General features: G+C 44.6%; 2 protein-coding genes across 4 annotated transcripts in view; both read right to left on the bottom strand.

Annotated features, from left to right (window-relative positions):
• Positions 1 to 12062, bottom strand: part of VPS33A (VPS33A, CORVET/HOPS core subunit) — a 17048-nt gene extending 4986 nt beyond the window's left edge. For 2 of the 3 annotated variants that reach the window (XM_023745045.1, XM_006103827.3), the window contains exons 1-10: positions 11905 to 12062; positions 9857 to 9922; positions 9279 to 9406; positions 8201 to 8387; positions 5807 to 5923; positions 4471 to 4645; positions 3202 to 3395; positions 1991 to 2117; positions 1065 to 1132; positions 68 to 205 (exon numbers count right to left, since the gene is read on the bottom strand). In XM_023745045.1, coding sequence (XP_023600813.1) covers positions 68 to 205; positions 1065 to 1132; positions 1991 to 2117; positions 3202 to 3395; positions 4471 to 4645; positions 5807 to 5923; positions 8201 to 8387; positions 9279 to 9406; positions 9857 to 9922; positions 11905 to 12006 — 1302 coding nt within the window. In that variant the 5' untranslated portion in view covers positions 12007 to 12062. Of the gene's footprint in view, positions 1 to 67; positions 206 to 1064; positions 1133 to 1990; positions 2118 to 3201; positions 3396 to 4470; positions 4646 to 5806; positions 5924 to 8200; positions 8388 to 9278; positions 9407 to 9856; positions 9923 to 11474; positions 11584 to 11904 lie in introns of those variants that run through there. The other variant, XM_023745046.1, reaches the window with a different exon arrangement.
• A 2594-nt stretch (positions 12063 to 14656) lies between these two features.
• The window catches only part of CLIP1 (CAP-Gly domain containing linker protein 1), a 62047-nt gene continuing 56971 nt past the window's right edge, over positions 14657 to 19732 (bottom strand). Inside the window, 2 exon segments of the mRNA XM_023745061.1 lie at positions 14657 to 16276; positions 17409 to 17533. Coding sequence (XP_023600829.1) covers positions 16051 to 16276; positions 17409 to 17533 — 351 coding nt within the window. The 3' untranslated portion in view covers positions 14657 to 16050.

Raw genomic sequence — 19732 nt, 5'->3', positions numbered from 1 at the left:
CACACACACACACATACATACACACACATGTGTATGTATACACACACACACACACGCACACACTGACCTGGAGAATTTCTCTTTTGTAATAATCCAGAACCTTTTGTTTGAGTCCACTATTGCACACCGACTGGAGGCAAACAAGTCTTAACACCTTGATCAGTGAATGCTTCTGGGCAATACAGTCCTCAATGTAACCATTGACCTGGAAACAAAGCACAGACAGACCTATACCATCACCTGGTTTGGGGACCTCAAGAACTTAATATATACTATTATTTTTAAAAATCAAATAAAGGAGATGTGTGGGAGAATGCCCCCCTCCCCAATCCCCCATTCCCTAAGCCCCCTCCAGCCCCTGGCACACACACCCCAGTCACCAGGAGCATAAGGCCGGTGAGGACACATTCAACAATCTAGATGCCCGTCTGGGCTCGTCTGTCTCTATGGACAATGTCCTGAGAGGCATGTGTGACCTAGTCTATCCCAGTAAAGTGGCAATTTATCAGTAACAGGAATGTTTTTAGAAGATGGAAATTTTCATAAAATGAATCATTTTAAATTTACTAAAGAGGTGACTATGTAAAGAAATATATGACCAATTCTCTCTGCAAGCAAGTATCTCAATTTGCCTATTATAGCCCTTAAAGCTCTGATTTTGGGGCTGGGTCTCACCTCTCCGTGCATCGCAGGAAATACCTGTTACTGATAAAATCTGTATTTTCACTTTTAAAAAAAAAATATATTTTATTGATTTTTTACAGAGAGGAGGGGAGAGGGATAGAGAGCTAGAAACATCAATGAGAGAGAAACATCGATCAGCTGCCTCCTGCACACCCCCTACTGGGGATGTGCCTGCAACCAAGGTACATGCCCTTGACCGGAATCAAACCTGGGACCTTTCAGTCCGCAGGCCGATGCTCTATCCACTGAGCCAAACCGGTTAGGGCTTCACATTTTGCATTTGCTCTTAAAAATACAATGGAGTCAAAGCCATTGCTTTTCTAGCTATGGCCTTATGTTTGATACAGTATCATTATTTGTTAGTTTAATTGTTCACGAACCTTATCGGTGTCTATTCCAGACATAAACTCCTGCTCCACTGTCAACTTATCAAAGAAGTCTTCAGAAGCTAAAATGTAATTAGGAGATTTGCAACTTAGAAATCAAATAAATGTCCTTTTATTTGAGTGATGTGCGTTTATGAACAGAGCATGATTAAGAAACAAGACATGCCAAAAAGCAAGCAGGCCACAGGCTGAAACAGGCTCCTGGCAAAAATCTTCTGAAAGCATGGAAACCCTACGACCCTGCATCCCTAAGTTCCATCTAGATGGAGTGGACCCCCAACCCCTTTGCTAGCCTCAAAACTCAAAAATGTTGCCTCAGTATCAGTGAAAGCTAATTTCCCCAGAGCATTGCATCATCAGATTCAACCTAGTTTCACCCAATTTCTATCCAACACTGTGCTGTATCTAAGATTCAAAGTGTACGTCATAGTACAGGGCACTGACCAAGCTCCTAGGCAGCTTTTACAGCCTGAGTTTTAAAGAATAAGCTTGTCTTTAGTTTAATATACACCCTCGGAGCTCTTTCAAAGCACTCACTGTGTGCTGTATACCAATTCTGTGGAAAGTTTTCAAGGGAAAAACAAAAACAGAAACAGAAACATCCCATTGCTCTAATTAAATGATCCTTAATAATAGAAGAAAAAAAAAACTAGAGTAAAAAAAATTAACTGCCTCATATTATGGTGGCAAACTTACGGCAAACTTCTGCTCCCTCTTATTGGCATCCCAAAAAGTTTACCAGATGATTACATTATTTTAATAATCAAAAGAAACGTGCTCACCACGAATGGCGCACTTTTAACTGTGAACATGTGTTCGCTTAATTAACCCTGAGAATCACGCTGGTGCCCAGGGCCACATGGCAGACACTGGGTAGGCCTGTGAGGCAGCCCAGGCGAACCTCACCCCTGGATACTCACTAGTGACATCTTTGATCAGCTCTGCGATTGAGGTGTGGTTCGCCAGCGAGCCTCTGGCGGCCTGCATGTGGGGCAGCTGGGAGACGAACTGCTTGATCTCCCCCACCGTCTTGGCGTTGTGCCTCTCCTGAAATGGGCAGAACCACCGAGAAAGGAAGATACTCACTGTCAAGAGTTCTGTTCTTTGTTTTGTTTAGTTTAGTTTAATGTGGCAAAAAGAATGGGATAAAATTGAATCGGGCCAAACCCAGCTCCAACATCACATGGAAAACCAGAAAAAGTCCGTTCACCGTGCCTGTTCACGGTGCTGGTGCTTCTGTACCAAGCAAATGTCTGTGGTTCTCTTCCCAGGTGCCGGTTCATGCTGGGAACAGTATTTTGTGGGCATCTGAGTATATGTGGGGGGACAGTATTGGGTAAACCACAGACATTCTGCAGTAAAACACTAAAAGCACTATGTTAAGAGGAGAACATAAACAGCAAGTTCCTTCTATAACGAGAAGGAAAGAGCCATCCTCCTTACTGAGCCTTATTAGTAATTTTGAATAATGTCCTTGAACAAAGTGAACCTCACTTAGTGATGAGAAAATATTTTTTTGTAAAATTGAGTCATTTAAACCAAAAGTAACATCAGAAACATGAAAATCAATTAAATGGATGTAATTCCTAAGAAAGATGAAATCTGGAAATACATCCTCAGTAGAAAATTAGCTTTCAAAAGTTCTCCAAATTCATGTCTCTAAAGCCTACGTATTCCATCTACGTCGCACTGATTCTCACGGTTCAAAATCAAGCTGAACCCAGAATGAAGCAGGGACCAGGCAGGAGCCGACAGGAAGCTGATAATGAAGCTGCCAATTTCAAAGCTCCCGCCGCTGGGGATTTCACTCTCATTATCACCCACCACGACTGCAGGGGCCTCTGCCACCAGCATGTTGGTCAACCTGGGGAGTTTTCACCCCAAATTGCAAGTTCTATTACAGAGGATCTTTTATTTATAGTACAGCTTGCTTCTTCTTAAGTGGGGTAGGAAATAATGAAAAAGGAGGGAAAACAAGTATTTATGGCAAAAGCTTATAAACTGCAAACACTGCCTGCCCCTCCCCAAAAAGGGGGAAAAAACGTAACAGAATACCTTTCTCCTAGGGGAGAAGTTACAAGGGCGGTCTGGCCTGTGACAAGAGCGGCAGGTGACAACCACACCAGCTCACCTCAAACGCAGCCGAGATCACCTTGGCTTTCTTGCTAAGCACGGAGCCCACGGCGTTGAAGTTCTTGTCTCGGATCTCGGCGTACAGCTCCTCCGCAGAGTTCAGCTGAAGCTTCTTGGCTTCCGTGGGAAGATCCTTACCGCCATCGCCCTGTTTCCTGGGCGCGAATTTCTCTGGAGGTAACTTCACGTAACCTGGACAGCACGGACGGGAACAAGCGCCTGTGTGCACTTCCTGGGAGCACCTCTCACAGCCCAGGCACAGAGCAGAATTTTCCCATCAGGACACATAAGCCGCCTTGACCAAAAAATGGTGCACAGCACTGAGGTTTTGACTTTTCCATGATCAAAGCAGACTCGGATCATAAGTAAATCAGTCAGGATTATTATCAAGACTTCCTCCAATTTTAAATGCTGACAGAAACAAACATCATGTGGGTCGAAAACAAGCACACTGGTGACCTTTGACCTAAGATTCTGTCAAGCCTAAACTCTTGCAGGCCTTCCGTCTTCCCTCTAGTGTCTTCAACCGCCCGTATCAGCCTTTCCCCTAGAGCAGCGGTTCTCAACCTGTGGGTCTTGACCTCTTTGGGGGTCGAACGACCCTTTCACAGGGGTCGCCTAAGACCATCGGAAAACACATATATCATTACATATTGTTTTTGTGATTAATCACTATGCTTTAATTATGTTCAATTTGTAACAATTAAAATACATCCTGCATATCAGATATTTACATTACGATTCATAACGGTAGCAAAATTACAGTTACGAAGTAGCAACGAAAATAATTTTATGGTTGGGGGTCACCACAACATGAGGAACTGTATTAAAGGGTCTCGGCCTTAGGGAGGTTGAGAACCACTGCCCTAGAGTGACGTTCCCAGCTACATTCTCTGCTTTAGCAAGCTGGTCGCCTGTCATTCCCTGCTTTGATGATGCTGCCTGCCCCTCACCAGCACCACCCTCGACACTCTCTCCCTCTTTCCAAACCCACCCCAGGCCACCTCTCCCAGCTTCCCGAACGGCTGCAGTGCTGCCTGATTTAACCCCAGGCCTCTGCTCACAGGGCACAAGCACAGTCCTCACACTACACATTGGCCAGTCCGTTCACTTGGACACTGTTTACCTCTAGTGTCTAAAAGTCAAAAGCTGTATTTTTATATTTTCAAATGTTCTCTGAGTTATATGCAAAGAAAGCACCTTCAAAGAAATGACCGTTATTTTTGCCAAATGACCTGTTAGTAAAAATAGATGGCACTTTACTTACTGTTCTGAATACCATAAATTTCATCAATGAGTCCTTCATATGTAAGCTGAGTGGCAAGGGGTGTTAACAAGTCCACATTTCGATCGAGCAGTAAGAGATTATCAAAAACAGGAAATACGGAGTTCTGGCTTCCTGTGAACTCTCTCTTCATCCTGATCATCATATTGGCCACTTGCTGGAAATAAAATATTGGATCAGGTGGGACCCTCCTGAGAATGAGCCAATTTTAAAATTGGCTAAAAACAGAAAGACAATCAGAAAAGTAAAAAAAGAGAAAAACTGTGGAATGGTGCGATAGATAAGAAATTAGCAGCTACAGAAAGCATTTGCTGCTGGCCACCCGTCCCAACACTCACACTGTGGCCAATGGCAACCGCTATTTCTCAATGGGGAACCAAATCAGGGACAGTCTATCTGTGTTATTCCTGGTAACTGTGTTCTATAAAGTCATGTGAACAGGAATTAGCGAGTACTGAGCCACGGCTCCTGGCGGAAACAGGGGGTGAGGTTCCTGCGGGCTCTGGTCACATTTCCGTCAACTGGTCAACATGTAACCTTGTTTAATGTGTTGCTGTTTAAAGACACTTTAAGATTGTTGAGCCTGACCTGCATGGCTCAATGGTTGAGCATCGACCTATGAACCAGGAGGTCATGGTTTGATTCCCAGTCAGGGCATATGCCCAGTTGTGGGCTTGATCCCCAGTGTGGGGCTTGCAGGAGGCAGCCGATCAATGATTCTCTTTCATCACTGATGTTTCTATCTCTTTCTCCCTCTCCCTTCCTCTCTGAAATCAATAAAAACATATTTTAAAAAAAAGATATATTGTTGATTCACTGACAGTGAGCTCACAGCCCAAAGGCACCATCGCTCACACCTGAATGAAGCCCAACGTGTTTCCTCAGGAGGCTTACCACTACCTTTCTGTGCTCAGGGACACTAGACAACCTTTCACTCCACATAAGGACCGTTTTAACAGCAAATCACCAATAAGAAGCACAAAGATGCAAAAAATGTGGCGTTAAGCAGTGTGTGGGCCCGTGTAGTGGCAGAAAGGACACTGTTTGCAGTAGGAGCTGAAACAAGAGGGCAGAGCAGCACTTTGTTCGACCTCAGCTGCCAACATGCCCACTGGGCAACTCAAACTGTTTGCTGTTTCGGGCAAGTCTACAGAACACTGAATGTCACTACGGGGGTTATGAGTAAGTTTTAGCAAGTAGGCGAGTTCCCAAATAAGAAGGATTAGCGGGACTTGTTTATAAATGGCTTCCCACTCCTTCCCCCTTCTTGGGTTCGAGGGGCCCTTCCTTCACCACCAGAAACACGGCCGTCTCTCACCCGGGCGCACTCTCCTTTCCCGAAGATCTGGGGGATGGTCCCGTACAGAGCCTGCAGGGTCATCAGCCCCTTGGCCGCGTGGTAGAGGCTGGTCTGGTCGCTCTCCAGGTAGCACTCCTGTGGGGAGAAATGGAAGGTCACTGTCAGGCCACGATCACCTGGGTGCCCACCCGTCTGGCACTGGGATTCCACTTTGCCGGGGAAGCAGGAGATGGACCCAAGTCCCTTTTACAAAGCTGCTGTTCGGCATTCTAGGCCAGTGGTCGGCAAACTGCGGCTCGAGAGCCACATGCGGCTCTTTGGCCCCTTGAGTGTGACTCTTCCACAAAATACCATGTGTGGGCGCACACGTACAGTGAGATTGAAACTTCGTGGCCCATGAGCAGAAGTCAGTATTTTGTGGAAGAGCCACACTCAAGGGGCCAAAGAGCCGCATGTGGTTCGCGAGCTGCTGTTTGCCGACCACTGCTCTAGGCCACAGGGCCAACAGCTCAGCTCTCAGGGTACAGCTGTGGAAGCAATTCTCCGGGGGCCGGAACCTTCTGTAAGAAAAGGGTTCACCAGGCATGCGAGCTCTCAGCCTGTCAGCTCGAGAGTAAATTACGGATTAATAAAGGCTTACACGGGTTCTCCCATTCGCCAGGGTGAATATAAACTGGGGTAGGACATTCTGGGAGGGCCACATGCTAGAACTCACAAATGTGAGCCTTCTTTGACCCCCAAAGTCCCAGATGACCACACAACAGAATACTTTGCAGTTTTACAAACATGAGGCAGCTTTTCACATGTACCGGCAACAAATAACGGCCGTAAACATTGTGAGCATTGAACTGGGCAGAACTGGAATCCCCACATTTTGTACAGAATGATGGAGATGATCACCAGCCTGCAAGCATGGAAAGCTGTAGAGCGCCTCCTGATGCTGAGAAATGCTAAATTATGCTTGCAGTTTAACAGTCACATAAATAGCCCAGCCAGGGTGGCTCAGCAGTTGAGCCCTGCCTCATGAACCAAGAGGTCACCAGTTTGATTCCCGGTCAAGGAATATGCCCAGCTTGCGGGCTCGATCCCCAATAGGGGGCATGCAGGAGGCAGCTGATGGATAATGTTTCTCTCTCATCGATGTTTCTATCTCTCTAACCCTCTCCCTTCCTCTCTCTCTAAAAATCAATAAAAACATATTTTTAAAAATCACATAAATAAGTAAAATGCAACTTCATCAGAAATCAGGATTGAATTTAACATTAGGTAGAACTCTTAGCTTTACCATCCAGGCAAAATGCTTGTTTTCTTAACTGAATCCTTAAGTGAACACACAAAGCCCAGGGCTCAAAGTTCTCAGCAGTAAATAATTCTGCCCTTCTTTGCAAATCCCTGATTAAATAAACAGGAGCTCGCGCCTCTGGGCAGGTTTTGTCATGCCAAGACACGTTTCCTAGCTGCTGCCAATTCACATTAATTACACGTGTGAATTAATTATGAGCATACCGTTATAGATACATGACAAAGCAAATATGGCAAAATGTTAATTCCAGAATCTAGGTCAGTGGTTCTCAACCTTCTGGCCCTTTAAATACAGTTCCTCATGTTGTGACTCAACCATAAAATTATTTTCGTTGCTACTTCATAACTGTCATGTTGCTACTGTTATGAATTGTAAATATCTGGTATGCAGGATGGTCTTAGGCGACCCCTGTGAAAGGGTCGTTTGACCGCCAAAGGGGTCAAGACCCACAGGTTGAGAACCACTGATCTAGGTGATGGGTATGTGGGCGCTCCCTTGAACTTTTCTCTATGTTTGAAATTTGGAGGGAAAAAAAAAAAGAGTCCAGCTCTGGCCAGTGTGGCTCAGTTGGATGAGTGTCATCAGATGCACTGTAAGGTTGCCGGTTCAATTTGCGGTCAGAGCATATACCCAGGTTGTGGGTTCGATCCCAGGTCAGGGTGTGTACAGGAGGCAACAGATCGACGTCTCTCTCTCACATCGATGTTTCTTTCTCTTTCTCTTCCTCTCTCTCTAAAATCAATAAAAACATTTTTTTTAAATGTAACTACTTTTTCACTGGAAATGTCTACCTGGTAAAAAGGTATTATAATTAAAGTTAAAAGCCAAGCCACAGACTGGGAGAAGATATTAGCAGCTTTTATAACCCACAATGATAAGTACCCAAAATATATAAAGAATTCTTCAAAAAGAAAAAATGGGCAAAGAAAAATGAACAAGCAATTTGCAATTTGCTAAAAAGAAAAATCTTAAACATTAATATACCTATGGAAAAGCTCAGCTTCCAGTAACCAAGGAAATGCAAGTTAAACAATAGCCTTGACACTGTCATCCTCATAAATTTGGCAAAAGTGTAAGTCTGATACTAAGAAAGAAAATACCAAACTTACTTTGAAGGCTCCCTCTGATTCCATGGATAAGAGATCCCCGTCAAAGGGAATGAGATCCAAGCTATACTCCTCCCTGTGAATAAAGGAGCCCAAAACACCCAGATCCTTCAGCCGCTGTTCACACAATAAGCTACGTCGTGGCACAAACAAAATGTGGAAATCTCTTGCTGGGCCACGTCTGTCTTCACTGCAAAAGAAGTAACGTTTGTTAGTTTATGAGCTCTTTAAAGTCACAAACTATTTTATTTATATTATTCCCAGAGCCTGGTCCTACGTCTGGTACACAGCAGGCACTAAATAAATGTTGGCTAAATATACCAATATTGACTTCCAGACCCAAATTGTTACCGTTGCTCTTTTTTTTTTTTTCCCCCTGAAAGGAAAGCAACATTGATTCATTGCCACACAACTCTGTAATGCATTTTCTAGCATCCTCTCAAACTATTTATGGGGCACTAAAGCTTTTATGTTTATTGAAACAGGATATGTGTGTCTTCCTGAAAACAAATGGCTCTTTAAACCAAACCAATGCAGATACAGGGTCTTACATTAAAATGAAAGATCATTCTTGACTCCCCCCTGCACTCTCCTTCACAGTGAACTTCCCAAAATAGCCCATTTGCTTTTAAGGTTTTAGGGGCCACACCAATCAATTGTACCAGAGTGCAGACCGGGCTGGGACAACTTCCTCTATAAAGCGATGTTGTATTAAATTTTAATCAGCTCTTACTTATTCTGCTTATGAGATTCAGGAACACTATATTTAGTATACTGAAAAACAACCATTAGAGGTTTTTCTTTTGTTCTTTTTAATTAGGGTCCCTTATACTAATGCAGGTTCAAATATTTAGCTGTCCTATAAAAGAATGGGGTTATGCGATGACACCCTGCCCCCAAAACTGTTTGAACAACTTCACAAGTGTCCCGTCCCCCACATCCTTTCATGCCTGCCCCCGTTTTCAAAAGACCACCTTCCAATGCACAGGCAAGAGAGTGGGGTTGCAATGAGGAGCTCAGTACATTAAGACCACCTGGAGGATCGACCTCTTTTGGATCAAACACAAGCTCTGAGAAATACCTGAGCACATTTTCAGCAATTATATCCATCAATTCTAGCCTGGGTCTCACAAAAAAAATAATATTCTTGACATCGGCTGCAGGCAAACGACTTCCTTTAAGGGTGAACATTTTTTCCACTTCATGTTCCTAGGAAAACATACACAAAAGTTTACCAAAAAACCTGTCTTTACCTGTCATATCCAGACTCAGACATCCTACCCTCATAGCCAAATGCTCTTAGTACTTAATTATCCAAATTTAGATTCCCCAAAGCCAGATGTATAAAGCACCAAGTTTCAGGATAAAGTCGCTGTTATTGTATCTGAATGCAAATGACTCTCACATGATTACCTATCAAAGACACCAGGTAATGGTCATATAATACAATGTTAGTAATTTCCCTAGAATTAGAATCAGTTTAGCATCTCAGGCCAAAGAATCACTGTATACAAAATGTTAGCCAAGAATTAGTATCTGTGTTTACAAAGACCAAACAGCTTTATAAGCTAATTGTTCAGGAGAAAATGTGAAATTCCATTATTATTTCAAAAATGCATAATTATTAATCCCTCAACAAAGCCAGAATAGCTCATTTACCTTCAGTAGTGAATACTGTGCAATGAGGCCAAATGGTCCTGTGAGGTACTCATCCCAAACTATTGCCTGTAAGAGGAAAGACACATTCTCTTATTACGGTTACTATCAGGAATGTCAACAACATCAACAGAAAATAGCAGTCATAAATAGTAGGACTCTCTGCTTCAAACTCTGAATTAAAAAAAAATTTAAGTATTTTTATTGATTTCAGAGAGGACGGGAGAGGGAGAGAGAGAGACAGAAACATCAATGATGAGAATCACTGATGGGCTGCCTCCTGCACACCCCCTACTGGGGATGGAGCCCACAACCCAGGCATAATATACCCTTGACCAGAATCAAACCCGGGACCCTTCAGTCCACAGGCCAATGCTCTATCCACTGAGCCAAAATTTTAATAGACTCTGACCACATTCATACCCTGCAGGTCTAAAGAAAAACAGCAAGGCAAGGGATGGTACTAGTGGTCACGGGAAAGTTAAGACTTCATCGCTGTCCTCAACAGAAAGGAGCTGCCGTGTGTTGTGTACCTGTGTCATGCTATTACTGGATTAAACCATATGAAAACTGCCAGTGGCAACAGTTCAACCTAGTATTTTATATATAAGTATCATAATCCAACTAGATAAAAATTAAAACCTCTGATGTAGGTATTACAAATTTTATTTTGACAGAAGAGTTGAAAAGGCTCAGAAAATTTATTTTGACAGAAGAAGAGTTGAAAAGGCTCAGAAAATATAATAAAGAGCTAATATGGTAATTAGACCAGATGGTGGAATAATAAAGAGCTAATATGGTAATTAGACCAGATGGTGGAATGATCTTTCAGAATGACCAGTGGCCGAGGGGTGGGGGTCGCCAGGGCCAGGAGGGCCAAGCCCCCTGCATGAATTTCGCCCACCGGGCCTCACAGTGGTCGGCAAACTCATTAGTCAGTAGAGCCAAATATCAACAGTACAACGACTGAAATTTCTTTTGAGAGCCAAATTTTTTAAACTTAAACTATATAGGTAGGTACATTGTTATTAACTTCATTAGGGTACTCCTAAGGCTTAGGAAGAGCCACACTCAAGGGGCCAAAGAGCCGCATGTGGCTCGCGAGCCGCAGTTTGCCGACCACGGCTCTAGGATAACATAAGGGAGTCAGAACTCCACCTTAGGCCTTCACGGCCCCACAGGTCATTGCTCTGGGCCCCTGGGAGCAGCTCCAGGATCGTTTCTTCTCCTTGGAACTGACGCTTTTATTGAGACAAGTGTAGGGCACATTCGGTTGTAAGAAGTGCTCAAGTGCTCCAGAGGCCTCCTCCCTCCTACACTTCACCCGGTTTCCAATGGTGACATTGTCCAATCTCACAGCAGTGACCCAATCCGTGACCTGACTCCGGTCTGAGCATCCTTTCCTGACCCCGAACGGGGGATCCGGGACTTAGCCTGTTTGCTCCTCTCATGGCTGCTGGCACCCACTCTCCTGCTTGGCTTTCTCTTCTTCCTACCACGGGATCCTGAGTTCCCTCCGTTCTCCTTTTCCGGTCAGAGTTTTACTGCCAGGTACTCAGGGGGCGGGGGGAGCGGATAGATTATGGGGGAGCGGTAATGGTATCACTCGGAAGTCCCTGACCTACAGTTTCTGCTTCCGCCGTGAACTGGGTGCTAACAGGACGGTCCCGGGAAAACCTCAAGTGACAACTTCTGTCGTCATCGCGCGCGCAGCAGGGGATCCGGCCTTGGTGCTCCAGGGACTTCCCCACGTCTGATTCGTTCCGACACCTATGATCCTGGTAACGCGAGGCATCATCATCCCACCCGCGCGGTGTCTGCAGGGCACCGGACGTAAGCTGGTCACAGGGGCCGAGACAACACGGTGGCCGCCTCTGCTGCCACAAAATAGCGCGACGCCACGCGGAGTCCGGGCCGTCTGCCCCGGGGCCCGCCGCCTGCTCGCCTCCGGGGAAGCTCCAGGTACCTCAGCCAAGGGGAGCCCGAGCGGTCGGACCGGAGGCCAGGCCGGACGGGGCTTCAGGGCGCCGCGGCCACCTCCCGCCCCTCACCTTGCTTCCCGCGCACTTGTCCAGGAATTCGCGCAGCTCGCGACGCACCGCCTCGCGCAGCACGTTCAGGTTCACTCGTCCGTAGGACAGGTGCGCCGCCATCTTGCCCCGCCGCCCCCCCTTTCTCTCCTCATCCAAGCGCGTCCCTTCTGCCCCTTCCGAGGGCCGCAGGCGGAGTCACGTGGCAGCGCGTTCACGTGACCACGCTGGCGTCGGCACGCAAACCTGGAAACCCGGCCGGCCCGGCCCCCACGGCGCCTCCAGGCCCTAGCGCCGACGGCTTCTTCCACTGTCGCTGTCTCCTGGAAGTCGCGGGGCGCTGACAATTGAGTTTAAAGGCGGAGACTGGCTCCTGCGCGTTTAGCTCAGCGGTTCTCAACCTGTGGGTCGCGACCCCTTTGGCGGTCGAACGACCCTTTCACAGGGGTCGCCTAAGACCATCCTGCATATCAGATATTTACATTACGATTCATAACAGTAGCAACATTACAGTTATGAAGTAGCAACGAAAATAATTTTATGGTTGGGTCACAACATGAGGAACTGTATTTAAAGGGCCAGAAGGTTGAGAACCACTGGAAGTGTTAAAAATCGCCACTTTCATCTTAGCAGCGAGCGTACTCGCTGTAAAACGGTAATTTGAAGCTAAACGTGAATGGGAATATTTTCAATCAGAGCGATTAAACTCTTTGCTCTTTTGGTTTGTGGGCTAAAATTTAGAAAAATGACCAGGGTCCGAAGGAACCTGAGGGACATGTCTGTTCAGCTCTTCTTAGTAGACTTTTTCTTAGGAAATACTATCCGATGTAGAATCCAGGTCCCGGCACTTGCTTCATCAGTAAAATTCACATATTACCTCATCAGTTGTGGGAATCATAGGAGCACGTCATTCACGTACAAAAGCTTATCAGGCCCTGGCCGGTGGCGCAGTGGTCAGAGCGTCGGCCCTCGGTCCTGCGCACCCACGGGTCACTGGTTCACTTCCTGGTCAAGGGCACATGCCCAGGTAGCAGGTTCAGTCACCGTTGGGTGGGGTGCCTATGGGAGGCAACCGATCAATGTTTCTTCCTCAGATAGATGTTTTTCTCTCTCAAATCAATAAAAACATTTTTAAAAAGAATATACCAAGTTCTTAAAGCTATTTATCAGCAAGACTGCAGTAAAAATTGCTATTTGGATCTATAGTGCTTGCTCATTTGAAGAAAAACCATTATGATAAATGAAACTGAATATATCAGTTAGTACCACTGGGCAAAAAGAATAACCATTTGTTAAAGTAGATATAGCCCTAGCTGGTTTGGCTCAGTGGATACCATTGGCTTGTGGACTGAAGGGTCCTTGGTTTGATTCCCGTCAAGGGCACATGCCAGGTTGTGGGCTCAATCACCAGTAGGGGGCATACAGGAGGCAGCCAATCAATGATTCTCTCTCATCATTGATGTTTCTCTCTCCCTCTGAAATCATATATATATCTATATCTATATCTATCTATCTATACACACACACACACACAGAGACCCAGTGCACGAAATTAGTGCACGATGGGGGCGGGGGTCCCTCAGCCAGGCCTGCACCCTCTTGCAATCCAGGACTGCTGGCTCCTAAGTGCTCACCTGCCTGCCTGCCTCATCGCCCCTAACCACTCACCTGCCTGCTGATGGCTCCTAACCACTTGCCTGCCTGCCTGATCATCCCTAACTGCTCGCCTGCCTGCCTGATTGCCCCTAACCGCCTCTGCCTTGGCCCCCGCTGCCACAGCTTCGTCCAGAAGGACATCCAGAATGATGTCCAGATCTTTAGCTGTCCGGTCTAATTAGCATATCATGCTTTTATTATATCTATTTAAAATAGATGCTTCACCAAAGTGGATATACAGATGGCCAAGAGACATATGAAAAAATGCTCAAAGTCACTGATCATCAGAGAGATGCAAATTAAAACGATGAGGTATCATCTCACACCTGTCAGAATGGCTGCCATCAACAAATCCACAAATGACAAGTGCTGGCCAGCATGTGGAGAAAAGGGAATCCTAGTACACTGCTGGTGGGAATGCAGACTGGTGTGTAACCATTATGGAAAACAGCATGGCGTTTCCTCGAAAAATTAAATATGGAACTGCCATTTGACCCAGTGATCTCACTTCTAGGAATATATCCTAAGAAACCCAAAACACCAATCAGAAAGGATGTATGCACCCCTATGTTCATAGCAGCACAAGTTACAATAGCTGAGATCTGGGAACAGCCCAAGTGCCCATCAGTAGATGAGCTGTGGTACATTTACACCATGGAATACTGTGCAGCAGTAAGAAAGAAGAATCTCTTACCCTTTGAGACAGCATGGAGGGATCTGGAGAGCATCATGCTAAGTGGAATAAATCAGTCAGAGAAAGACAAGAATCACATGATCTCACTCATATGTGGAATCTAATTAACAGAATAAACTGATGAACAGAGTGGATCCAGAGACATGGAAGCATGGAACAGAGTGCGGAATCTCGGAGGGAAGGTAAGGGGGAGAGCAGGGAGGGAGGAGGAGGATGAGTGAGTGGGAGGTAATCAACTAAGGACTTTATATGCATGGCCCATGGACACAGACAATGGGGAGGTGAAGGGTGGAGGTAGGGGCGAGCTGGAGGGGGTCAATGGGGGAAGAAGGGGAACATACTAGTATGTAATACTTTCAACAATAATTATTTAAAAAAAAAAAGAATGGTATTTTTTAACTAAAATAAAGTAGGTACAGAACATTTTTTTGCTCAAATTTTAATACTGCTTTACATATTGTTTGTGAAACAATTCCTATTATGTTTATAACCAGAAATTTCAATTGATTACAGGTTTTTCACTTGTCAAATACAATTAATAATCTTGAGGGGAAAATACATCAAAGGCATATGTACAATTATAGAAGTTCTTATTATACATGTAGCATGGAGATACATTTATTTATTACTTTTTACATCTTCTAGAAGACATTCAATTCAAAACAAGATAAATAGTTTAATAAAACTGGTTGATAAACTTCTGGTGGCTGAGGTCCTTCATTTAATTTTTTGTGATAAGAAAATCCAAAATTATTAATATTGAATTTCTCATCATACATTCATCTAAAAAGACAGTAAATACAACTTGTAAAGATTGTAGATTGGTTAATGTAACTGTTGTATAGCAGCTTATTATCTAATTAATCGACTGCTGGGGATATCTGCTAGAGAAGGAAAAATATTGTATTTATTTAGATCTGATAAAGAAACAAAATGAAAACAAAAATAAAAAATAGCTCCAAAGCTGTGTGATGCTATTTCTGGCCTAGCCCATTACATCCTGATAAACATTCTAAGTGTTTTCTTTTTCATAAAGGTAAAAATCTGAAAAGAAAGACACAATTGTGAATCCTTTTTCCCAAAATAGAGATTTTTTTAAAAATATATACATACAATATATAGCTGAAATTATGCAAAACCAATAAACAAAGCGCCACAGTAGAGTAAGTGGGTGCAGCATATCGATTATAAAACGTCCCACAGCAGTTTGGGGGCTCCCCCCTCCCTTTACCTGTTTCATGATTTATCATCACACCTAAGTGTTACCAAGCCTGAAGTAAAGGCACTACTGACATCAGGTAGTGCAAAGATCTGTTATTTCTTCGACTAAAAATAAAATGCTCTATATGAGTAGATGAAAATGCAAAATGGCACATTTTTTTTCAACTCATTCCAGTGTCAAAGCTTAACCAAAACATCTCACTATACAAAAACGCAGCCTGGGAAGATTTTAGTGCAAATATGAGAATGGCATAATTTAAAGTTACTTAAATAAGGTACTGGAGGGTAGGGATTGTTCTTGGAGGTTTCCCTCGGGACAATCTATGTAACGACCTCTGGTGCAACGTCCTGTTGGAACTTAAAAATCAAGACGCCAAAAATAAGAGGTGAAAACTCACCTCCTAAGTATTTATTATTCTAACGTATACGGGGAAACTAAAAGGGCGATTTGTTGAAGATCAAAATACTTTCTTAGATTTGTTGGTGGGGGTCAAAAATAACATGAGTTGTCCGGAAGTCTGCACACATGATGCTGGTGTTCGGTTGCCCCGATGCTGGTGCGTCCGAGAAAGCCCGGTCCCAGAGGTGAGGCTTCGTCAGAAGGTCTCGTCGTCGTTGCAGTTGGTTGCCCAGTGCCCAAACATCTCGCAGATCTCACAGTACGGGCGCTCCTCGCTCCGACTGCCGTGGTGTGTGGAGTGAGGGGGGTCCTCCGACATTTGCGCCTGGGTGGGACAGTCCTCTGTGTCGTGGAGATCGAAGCAGTCACATATGTCACAGAAGAGGCGAGGTTTCTTCTTGGACTGTTTCTCCTGGTCGTCACTGCAAAGGTTCATGTGTACGATCAGAAACTCACATATTAACCAATGTCACCCCAACAGACTTAATAATGAAAAACAGAAACTCATCTCTACCACTAGTAAAGGATAAAAAACAAGCAGGAGTTACGGCCAAGTCTGCAAACCTCAAGTGTAAATACTGCAATCCCTATTTAAAATGCTCACATCAGGCTGGCTGGTGTGGCTCAGTGGCTGAGTGTCGACCTAGGAACCAGGAGGTCATGGTTCCATTCCCAGTCAGGACATGCCCTGGTTGTGGGCTCACTCCCCAATGTGGCGTGTGCAGGAGGCAGCCAATCAATGATTCTCTCTCATCACTGATGTTTCTCTCTCTCTTCCCCTCTCCCTTTCTCTCTGAAACCAATAAAAATATACTTAAAAAATAAAATAAAATGTTCACATCAGCCCTGCTGGTGTGGCTCAGTGGGTGAGGGTCGACCCCCATGAACCAGGAAGCCACTGGTTCAATTCTGGATCAGGGCACATGCCCGGGGTTCCAGCTCCATCCCCAGTAGGGGGTGTGCAGAAGGCAGCCAACTGATGTTGTTTCTCTCATCAATGTTTCTTTTTCTTTAATAATTCTTTGTTGTTGGAAATATTACATATGTCCCCTTTTCCCCCCATTAACCCCCTCAGGCCACCCCCACCATCCCCCCACTGGTTCTCTCCAGTGAGTCTCCCATTGATTATTCAGGAACTTTTTCTGTATTTTAGTTGCAATTCCAGTTTGGTCCTGGGACTTTTTCTGTATTTTAGTTGCAATTCCCAGTTTGGTCCTGGGAGCGTGTCCTTGCAGCATCTACTTACTCCACCGCCATATTTAATCTCCCATGTTATTTTTTTCCCTCTGTGTTTCTATCTCTCTATCCCTCTCCCTTCCTCTCTCTCTAAAAATCAATAAAAATATATTTTTAAAAATTTAAAAAGTAAATAAATAAAATGTTTACATTAAAGCCATTTCTAGTGTATATGTATCACTGTCTTGCCAGAGTGATGGGATGGATTCATGGCCAATCAGCCACAGGGCAACTGTCTCTCCAACCCACCAAGGAACCTAACTTTAAAAGCACCGTTTATTTAGATGGAACTGAACAGTATTGTCTCATATGAAATACCTGTCATAATTGTTTAGGTCATCGCCATTCCCATTAAGGGCCGCTTCTGACATCATTTCCACCTTCAGCTTGAGGTCTTGATTCTTCCTCTGAAGGTCCACTATTACTGAATTTAGGAAGTCAATCTAATTTGTTCAGGGAAAAGAAAAGAAACATGTATAAAATGTCTGAAATGTGTCTGGTGGGCTGCCTGCCTATCAAGAAGTCACGGACGTAGACTCATGTCATGGCTGAGTGTGCTGGACATCACAGAGGGGCCAGCGGTGGCTGTTACTGAACCTATGCTTTATATATTGATACACACACACACACACACACACACACACACACAACACTTCACAAAAATCATAACAAGAGAGCTGTCTCATGGCACTGTAGAACCAATCCACAATGTATCGTCTTTTGAAAAAGTACAGGGACATCCTCCTCACACCAGGCTCCCTGGTGGGTTGTGGTGGGATGATGGTAAATGAGACTTCAGAGAAAAATGGAGAAGTTTTAAAGGAAGGCTCAAGCTCCATTTCCACCGAGGAGGCCCTTTGGCACATGCTCAGGAACAGGGTGGCGCTCAGGTGCCCCAATTGGGAAAAGCAACTGTGCCAGGATTCACTGGGCAGTGGAATAACGAGATGACCAGCAGGAGGAAGCACCCTTGTCCTAACATTTGCTTTCAAACCAAGGGCACTTTCCTTGAAAAACAAAAAGTTTCTTCCCTCTCCTACAAATAATAAAAAGCTCTCATATATTCTAAATAGCTGATGAGAAAAATCTCACTTTATAATTTTAAAAATGTGAGTGAGTGTATACACATACACAGGTAATTCAATTTTTAAAGAACTAGTTGTCCTCTTTCTCTTGCTGGGGCATGTTATGAAGTGAAGCTGGCAATCAGTAGCTTTGTGGTTCTCTGGAGAACATCCCTGCCAACACTGGAGGCAGACCCATTGAATCTATCCTCGCTTCTTAAACTGCATTTTCTAAGACTTTATCATATTAGGAGCTCTGTTTCGGGAAGAAGAAAACAGCACAACATGGATTTAGTACAGTGGGGAAACACACACACACACACACACACACACACACACACGTGCTCGCAAATTAGGAAACATAAAACAAACCATTTGCTGGTTGGAAGAAAGTGTTGGCAGCAGCAGATGAAACAAATGGAAGCAGAAAGGAAAGGGGGAGAAAGAGAAAACACTGTTAATTAAGTGGATGTTTATTACACATACACACTAAGCAGACAATGCTAACTGGGGTAAGTTAGTAGTTTGCTGAATCCTTTCAGACAAATAACTCCCTGAGCTTTTATTTAAAAATGAAAGATGGCTTTTGTACCTGTGATTTTTGCGCAGGATAAATATACCCGAAGATATATTATTAAAATATATTATTAAAACTGAAGATGGATGCTTATTGTCTGTCTCATTATATTTCCAAATAGAGAATACTTTGTTTCCATATAATCCCACATTTAAAATTAAGGCTGTTTTGTTAATTTTGGAAACATTTTTCGAGAACCCTGTCTTTGTAAGGTAGAGATAAGCCAGGAACTTTTTGACAGAGCAATTCTACTTCTAAAATTTACCCCAAAGAAATACTAGTATGTCTGAAAAATGGTAGATGTCCAAGACAATTCATTTCCGCATGGTTTACAATACACTTAGAAGATCAGAAACCGCCCAAATGGCATGCCAACGGACAGAGAACCAATTCCATTAAGTTCATCCATATAACGGAACACTGAACAGCTATAAAAGGGAGGTGCAGAGGTTGAAAGGGCTCGTGACTCTCCAGGGAGCGGTGTCTGTGGAAGTCACTCTGACACACTGAGGCTGGCTCCCTGGGGCCTGCTGGAAGAGTAGGTATTGCTTAGGGGCGAGGCTGGGCTCTTCCAGGCTGGGCTAGGCTCTTCGGGGTGAGGGTCTGCTCTTCGGAACTGGCTACAGCTGTTCTAGTCTGGGCTCAGCTCTTCAGGGCTAGGCGCCTCCCTTCCCTTCGGGACTGAGCTTTGGCTCTTTGGAGCTAGGCTCCGCCCTCTGGGACTGTCTTTGGCTATTCAGGACTAGGTTGGGGTCTTAGGGTCTAGGCTGGCTCTTCGGAACTAGGGTCAGCCCTTTGGGACCAGATTGGGCTATTAGGCCTTGGCTGGGTATTCCAGGCTGGTCCGTTAAAATCAAATTGACCTGGGTCATGGGGAAGCCCGGGTCTCTACACGATTGCCTCCAGGAAAGGACCCTTAAGTGAGCATACACAGCCTGGGAATCAGAGGTAAAAAGGGCTGCTGACTCGAGGGAGAGGTGCCTGTGGAAATCACTCTGACA

This window comes from Myotis lucifugus, unplaced genomic scaffold (assembly GCF_000147115.1).
Source record: "Myotis lucifugus unplaced genomic scaffold, Myoluc2.0 scaffold_511, whole genome shotgun sequence".
Classification (NCBI taxonomy): Eukaryota; Metazoa; Chordata; class Mammalia; order Chiroptera; family Vespertilionidae; genus Myotis; species Myotis lucifugus.
The sequence above is the reverse complement of the archived record's forward strand: the minus strand, read 5'-3'. Positions and strand labels throughout refer to the sequence as shown.